Raw genomic sequence first — 8,775 nt, 5'->3', positions numbered from 1 at the left:
TTCGCATGAAGAATGGCACAAATTCAATAAAAATGGCAGGATAAAATATAGAAAAATTTAGAAACATTTGAAGTTTGGTTATAATTAATCTCGATTAAAATATAGTTTTATAGATTGCTCTATAATCAAAATAAATTATGATTTTTTTATAGTGACAATTATTAAATTAAAATTCCACCGTAAAATTATATTTTGGATATTTATAAATGTTTCACTAAAATTGTGTATAATATAATTCAGAGCTATTTGTTGAATTTTTAGAAAAAGATAAAAATTACTAATTTTGAAACATTCTTTGAAGATTATTGTGATCAATTAACACTAACTTTATAACTTTGTAAGCCAACTAAAATATAATCAGTGTGATCGATGTTCACTAAATTAGCTAAACTTTTATATCTGTAAGAAAACCGTTTTCAGTTCAAAGTTCAAAATTTTAAAATCTGTCGATAAAATTAATCATTCTATCACACAATAATTTGTCTAATAAGTTTTCAAACGCAGAAACAAGTATAATTTGTCGATAACTAGATATTGATTACTGCAGATGTTAAATATTTAAAATTATGAGTTAAAAATCATTAGAAGGCATTTAAGCGATGGTTTTAAAATGCAGGAAATACATTAGGCACTGCAGAGAATTAAAAAATGATTAAAATTTTCTGAATTGTTAAAAGTGGAGCAATTTCTTATGAGAATCTGATGGAAAGGGGGGAGGTTGTTCCCATAGATAGATTGCATGGCGATAAACGACCATTTCTGCAATAGTGGTGTATCCCAGCAATGTGTTCATTCCAGATCTCCTTATGTCCGTAATCTCCTCTAATGATAGCGACTGTCATTGCAACTGACGAATGGTAGCCAAGAGCCGCTGCAGCCTTACAAATTTCCACTTCAAGACATTTACATTGAGAAAAGTAGTCGTCAGAGGCAATTTGTTCTCTGGATCCAACGAAGATTTCCAAGATTGTACTGTAACTTACCCGGGAAATGAAGGTTATTTAAGGTCTCTTGTAAGAAGTCTACAATTTCATTTTTTGCTCTGATTGCTCGGCCAAGAAGCACTGGACACCTTATAAATTGAATAGCAACTACAGATTGACAATTTTATTTTTTTGTTAGTGGATTAGGATGTTCTCTTATCAAAATATATGTTTGTACAAACTTCTATGTGATACTGAAGACATTTTTGAAGTATAATACTATCTTCTTTTTAATTCCTTATCCCTTCTTCTGATATATTAAAAACATATTACTATATATAATTTTCATTTAATTTATAAATGCTCTAAAATGGAATAGATTTTTTCAATTTTATAACATAATTAAATATTCCAGTTGCCAAAACAAGAAAAAAGAATTAGCAATTTCAATTCGTATAAATTAAAAACTGAATTTCCATTTCTAGACAGTTTCTTATTTTTCTTTTTAGAAAATTGAAATCTTTGAATTTAAGTACTTGATTATTATTAATTTTTGCAGCATACATTTTAATAAAAGTGTTTAATAACGAATGTTATAATCACAAAAACAGATATATGTTTAAGCAGAAAAGTTTAGTAATGTTTTTCAGTCTATAAAATATTATTTATTATTTTAATGTTAAATCCTATTTTAAGAAATTCGATAATATAAAATGAAATTTTTATACTTTTATCATATTCTAACTTCGTAAACTGAAAGCAAAATTAAATTTTTAAGACTGAGAGAGGAAAGATTAAGAGATTCTCATAGTAATTCTTTACAAAACAGACATCAAAACCATTTCCTTGATAAGAGAAATCTCGGAGCTAAAATTATTTATATGTGAAACCGAATGACGATAGTATACTGAAGGTATTGACGTTATCAGCCAGAAGAGAACTAGATAATGTCTTGTCTGCCACTTGACATTGTGACACGTCGATGACAGATGACATTTCTCAACATCGGTCATGTCTATAGACGTGTCGCCTATGTCTCCAAGGTATTTTAAATGTAACAATAATCATAACAGCTATTGTTATAGCGAAACTTCGAATAAGAATAAGGAGACTTAAATTAGAAATTTTCCTATACTATTCATCTATCGATTTTAACGATCGAATCATTCGGTATGTCTTCAATGTCTTTATTAAACTGTTAAACAATTATAAATAAATAAGACATAAGTAATATTTAATAACATACCAAGCAAACTATTCAATAATATACAGAAATATTCTACATAATTTGTCTGTTTTAATCACCAAACAAGGAGCCTAACTGATCGATTTGTACAAAGTAATTACATACAAATATAAATTAATTTGAGGATATGAAGTGATTCGAATAAGTGCTTTTAATTCAATCTAACTTCGGAATATTTTGAATTTTAGTTGTAATCATTATTAAGAAAGATTAGTTGTTATAAAGTTGTTTTGATAGATATGTGTCATTTAACAGAATTAATGATTTATAAACATTCTCAATTAATATTTATTGTTTAAAATATTGTTGATGTTGTAATTTTCTATAATAAATAATTGCTTAGAATGTTTAATTAATTTTATGTATCTAATAAATCGGTTATCATTATGTTAACTAGATCTATGCGTTTAATGTGGAAGATATTTTATCAAATCATTTCTGAAGTGGTAATGTTTCTTTATTTAACGTAAGATTTCTGTTATAAATTCACTTCTAATTACTATAGAACTTTTTAAGTTATAATAAAATCAATTTTAATGACAACAAGAAAAGTTTACTGTTGATTTACATTTATTGTATTGTAATATACTGTATATTAGATTTCCGAAAACAAATCTGAAAAAAAAATCTTGTACAGTTTACAGAAAAATAAATAAATATCATGTCAATTATTTGCAAATTAGATAAATTAGTTTAATTTATAGTTCATTTGATTTTTTCATTATTAATGAAAAATTCTACTCACTATACATTTTTAATTTACAAATAAAATTACAAATAAGATATCATTTCTATTGCCCGATATAATGTACATGAAGTAAATTTTAATGACTTAAATTTTAATTTTTAATTATTTTTCAAATTGTTTTAAATGAAGATTATAAATAATTTGAAGTTTGCAATTGCAATAAATTTATATAATTAAATAATTATAAATTTGTGTAGTATTATTAAATTAGCTCGAATGAAAGACTTTTTTATAGTTAGGTAATTAATATTAATTTAAATTAGTTAAACATGATTATCATTTATCAGCAGAAAGATAAATTTTAGGTAGTTCATCTCAACTTTACACTTTGCGATTATCTATTTAATAATAACGAATAGAATATTAATTTATCACACAATAATTATAGACGAACATTTCAGTGCAATATATTTTCAATTTAAAAAGAAAAATAATAACAGCATTCAGAAGCAATCTCCAAGAAAAGAATAAAAATGTAAGATTATCAAATAAAGCAAATTTCTTTTTATCTTGTTCCAATTTAAAACGTCAAACCAAAACATTAATATCATCCAAGCGTACAGATCAGACAATTTGATATAAAAAGCATCGAAGTCTAAAGAAGATAAGTCCTGTGAAATGGTGCAAGAGACAGTTCTTCGGATGTATGGTTTCAATAAAACGGTGACGCCATTAACGCTTTCTTTCTCTCTCTTCTTCAATAGAATAACCAGAGGGGATTGGAGCAATGTAGCGATGGAAGATTGGCGACTTTCAGACTCTTTAGATTGAGGTGAAGTGATCTGACGATGACTTAATAACTCTCTTAGTAAATCCTCATTCTTTTTTTCTTAACCAACTTTACTTCGGTAAAAGCAATCTCCGGCGCTGAACAACTTCTTTCAATATCATTTACCAACCTTTTTTTCACTAACGGTTCATATGCAAAAATGGCAAAACTGTTTCGTTACAAAATGAAACTTTATATAATAATATAACTCTTCCAATTGTATTTCTTTCTTTTGAATAATGTAAATGTATTTATTATTCAATATATTACTATTCTAAAATTCTTCCTCTTTAATATTTCTCTGCGAAATTCTTTTCAACTTCAATAGAATTTCAAGAATGCCTTGTTTTATCTTCAGTAATAGAATTTCTTCCAGATTTCTTTTGTAAAAGAATTTTCGATTTAGTTGATAAACACTTTTTTACAAAAATTGTTTCTTGTAGTGAGTCAAAGTGCTCGATCTTTGTCTTTTAATTTTCTTGTAGTAATTTACTTTCTTTTCTATCAATTTTATATGACATGTCAATTTTGTTGTTTACGTTCTTCTGTCGCTTTCGAGCAATTAATTAATAAAGATAAAAATTTTAATTGCATATTTAAAAATTTTAAATTATTGAAATAAATGATCTTTAGTTATAAAATAAAGTATGGAAAACTGAGGTTTTAGTATAAGTCCGTATTCTGAATAACAAATGAAATCCATTTTCTGCAGCTGTTGAACTAAATCCTCGCCATTCGCCAAGAAAATGTCGTTCTATGGTTTTGGTACGCTATTATAAATTCAATACATGAAGAGACCATGAATAAAAACTGACTCGATGCCTGTGAAAATATGAAAGAACGTATTTTATATCATATTTTTAAAAAATTAATATTAATCACAGCTAAGCTTACCGTTTTAATAGTGATTAACATCTGACTTTCGACCGTCTGAATGGTAGCATTTATTTTACTTAAAAATGTAACTTTATAAGAGAAATTTTTTTTAAAAACTTCGTTTTTAGTGTGGCCATTTATAAGTAATGATAGCTATTTACGATGCAGGAGAGATCAATGCTTCGTAGAGATAGAAGCAATAAAATAATAAATGTAGTTCATTCCTTATCTGCTGCCGAATATAGAAGAAGTGGCTATATGTCCGTCAATGAAGGTACAAGATAAATTATATCTTTATTGTTGTATTAATACAGGAACCTTACATGCCCCAGTAAAAACAAAGCAAAGTTGATTAGCTACGGTTCTAACTGAGAATCGATGTTAAGAAAGCAAACGATACGAATTTAATCATGTGATACATTATTAATCGTTATATAGCTATCATAAAATGTATACCTTATTAGTTTTACTTGATTATAAATGACAATAAAACAAAAATAAATAAAACATATACAATTTATTTATTCATTGTATAATTAATGCTATACAAATGTTCAAATATCGCATGCACATAAAGAAATACAATTTTTATGATACATGTTAGAGAACGATGAAGTGGAACTATTAATTTATGATGACAAGAATACTATTGATAGTAATATCAAATGGGATATAGAATAATATAATGAAGTAATGTTGAAGCAAATACTAAATTAGCAATGAATAAATTTATTAGAAACTGAATAATAGCAAACCGTTAATTTACTTACTTGTTCTAAGATAAGTTTAGATGTTTTAAACTAAATCGTGAAACATTAAATTTTCATATGAATATTTTATGCATCATTTTATATATTTTAAAATATAATAGAACAATATTTTATACATATGCATTACACGAAACAATAATATGAAAATGAGTAGAAATTATTATTATTATTCGAACAAAGTGATTTATTCGATATCCTTCAGGTAGATCGAAATTTATAAAACTTTCTTCATTGGTCATAGTCAAATTTTTATTATATTGTGTCTAATATTAAATTTAAAAAAGCTACGTACTGCCGGAAAAATATTAGAAATATTTTTCATATCGCATATGAATTTGTTTCCTGTTCGTGTTCTTTTTTCATTTCTAGTTTTCAACACTATATTGGACAATTTTTTAAAAAATTTACACTTATATTATATCAAATGACAATCTAAAATATTCCTATCGAATTTAAAAGATGTCTTTTTGACTAGATATAAGTTCCGTACATCCCTCATATATGTGCTGATATATGCTAATTTTTTATATTTTATGTAAAAGATATTATTAAAATATATATTAAATTTATTATAACTCGCACTTTCTTTTTCATGATTATGAATTTCAACTTATAATTGTGCTTCTGTTATATATATATAATTATGTTAGAACACTGTAACAACTTGAAATTTGATATGGAAGTAGCTCAATACCATTATCTTTCGTACCCTGATATCATCTTGGCTTCTTGATTTCCGAATATAGGTCGTAAAAAAGTAGCAAGAAAATGTCTGATAAAGCAAATTATATAAGTAAAAGGCTAAAATATCTTTTCTTATATATATTAATCACAGACAACTTTAGCTCAATTACAATTTTAAATCAATCAAAATATATATTAATTAAAATATTTCTTAACTTCAGCATTCTATATATATTTTACAGTATATAGGCCTATATATCTATCTTTTATTACTCTTAAAGATTTTAAACTAGATATTTAAACACGTTGCGACTCTTAACTCTACATTACTTTCTTTTTATTTATTTATTATTTGTGTGTATGTGTGTGTCTGTCTGTAATTTGGAAAAGAATTCACGAACGGTTTCTTAAGGACACATCATCGAGATTTCCAGACACGATTTTCGGTCCGAGATCTAACAAAAATCTCAAACTGAACTTTAAGTAAATAAATAGAAAATGATGTGATAATTCGCAACCAATGATTTACAAAGAACTTTCTCCCGAATTAAATTATAAAAATATAAATTTATTTATAGACTATTTATAAATCTTACGTAAAGCTATTAAATTAATAATTATATTATCGTTAATGTTCAAACTATATTCACGGAAACATGTATAATTAATTCTGTAAAGTTACTTTTTCGCAAGGGAAAAAAGAAAGAAGAGTGATTCACAACAAATTTGCATTATAATAGTTTTAATTACATTTATCAGAAATAAAGGTTATAGATATGGATTTTATTAAAAATAATCTGTTTAACTCTTTAAATAAAAGTTTTAAAGAATTTTTAAATTACCATCATCTTATTTCATCCATTCATTAAAATCTAAATGTAACATGTATCTTATCTTGTTTGTATTTATTGGTTATTTATATTTTTTCTCCAATCTTTACGGATAGTAATAACAAAAGGTAGCTAAATATTCGAAATTCATATATTTATATTTAATTTTAAAGAATTGTATAAAATAAAAAATAATTAAAAATTAAATAATTGCGTGACTCAATACGAAGGTTTTATTTTAAAAAAATAAAATAAAAAGAGAGAGAAAGAGAGAAAGCTACTACAGGGTTATTTAATATTAGACTATTATATTTACTTATGTGTTATATAAATGTGAGTTTTGTTTCAAATTAACAGACAGTAAAAACTGTGAATAGCATAATATACAGTGTATCTACAATAAAATTTATTTGAAAAAATAGATAATGTACAAAGATTTTTGTAATTATTTACAATGAGATTCACCTCCATTTATGAAAATTCGTACAAAAAATACATAAAAAATAATCAATGCAATGATGGAGAATATTTTAATTGTCTTTAGGATATTGCTTAATGTCTGTACAAAGTATTATATACAATTATAAGTCAATTTGGTCGTTGACTTTTGGCTGAAATTGGATTTCTGCATATTCAATTATTTCTTGTCTCGGTCTTGCTATACTTCTTGCGCTTCCGTTGCTCGACAGATCCAAATGTGCATAAAGAACGCTACCATTACCTCGTTCGGACTTAAAATGACAAAAATATTTATTTTTAGGATCAAATTAAGTACGTTAATCGAAAAAAAAAATAAATAGTCACAGAAACTTAATTAAAATAGAGAATTATGATAAAAAATATAATTAAATCTAAACTATACTGTATCTTAATTAAGTTAAATACATTTTAAAAAGTTTGTTATTTTTTTTATTTCTAAATTTGATGTATTTTGATGGACGAGTTCAATCTGTTTTTAAATGCATTTAATACCCTTAAGAAAAGTTGGTAAACTAAATTTCTTTACTAATTGAATAAACATTATCCAAACATAGTCAAAGTGCGACAACTTAGGAAAATCAAGTTAAAGACTTTCATTAAAGCTCTTCACCTTTAAATTTTCGTAATGAGGTTCGGTAGCTGTAACCAAGACTGGAGTATTTCTCTTAGGAGAAGCGTAAAGGGCATCAGGAGGTATCGCTCCTACAGAGCGATTGGGAGGAGGAAGTTCCGATGAATGTCCACTATCGGATTCACTGCAGATAAGAACAACAAGGTTATTCATGGCAAAATTTGTAACTATAGTTTAGTTTGAGACAGTTTTACCAATTGAATGTCTTACTCTAAGAGTAATGTAAACCAGTGATGAATGTGTGTCTCGAGTTAAATTATACTGTACTTGGAAGAGATCAATGCTTTAATCTTCGGATGTCGTTTAGTTTGCAAACCACGCAAAGTTACGTTATTTCATTGATAAAAATCACCAGAAACAACTGAATACAAACTAAATATTTTAAACTAAGTTGGAATGTATGATTCATTAAAAATATATGTTAATTTGATTGTGTAATGACAGTACTCTGAAGAACTACTTGCTTAAAGACATGATTTATCCATCAAATAACAATAATGTTTCAATTGATTTTAATATAAGGAATATTTCCTAAGGGTTTAAATATTTAATTACAAAGAAAGTAAACAATTATAAAGCAAACAGTAATAGGGCGTTTTATATTATTTGTTTGAATTGTTCAGTTATTCTATGTATTTTATTACTTCCAAGATATTGTTAACCATATTTTTTTCTAGTAACTTCAAGTTTACATAGCTTGGGAATATTAGATTTATTAAATAAATATATAAAATATATTTCGCGTGTTAATTCGGAAAATTAATAAATTATACATTGTTAAATCTGATTTAATTTTAATGGTTATTTAAATTTACTGT

The 8,775-nt window shown here is 25.6% G+C and overlaps 1 protein-coding gene across 1 annotated transcript; it reads right to left on the bottom strand.

Annotated features, from left to right (window-relative positions):
* Window positions 1–7,261: 7,261 nt before the first annotated feature.
* Window positions 7,262–8,412, bottom strand: LOC111616670. The gene is made up of 2 exons (XM_023358053.1): window positions 7,937–8,412; window positions 7,262–7,577 (listed from the first exon to the last, which is right to left on the bottom strand). The coding sequence occupies exons 1-2, from the start codon at window positions 8,108–8,110 to the stop codon at window positions 7,428–7,430; spliced, it is 324 nt and encodes a 107-aa protein (XP_023213821.1). The 5' UTR covers window positions 8,111–8,412; the 3' UTR covers window positions 7,262–7,427.
* Between the last annotated feature and the right edge of the window lie 363 nt (window positions 8,413–8,775).

This window comes from Centruroides sculpturatus, unplaced genomic scaffold (assembly GCF_000671375.1).
Source record: "Centruroides sculpturatus isolate CEXI.00-Female unplaced genomic scaffold, Cexi_2.0 scaffold3775, whole genome shotgun sequence".
NCBI lineage: Eukaryota > Metazoa > Arthropoda > Arachnida > Scorpiones > Buthidae > Centruroides > Centruroides sculpturatus.
Note: the sequence above shows the minus strand (reverse complement) of the source record. Positions and strands in the feature narration are given on the sequence as shown.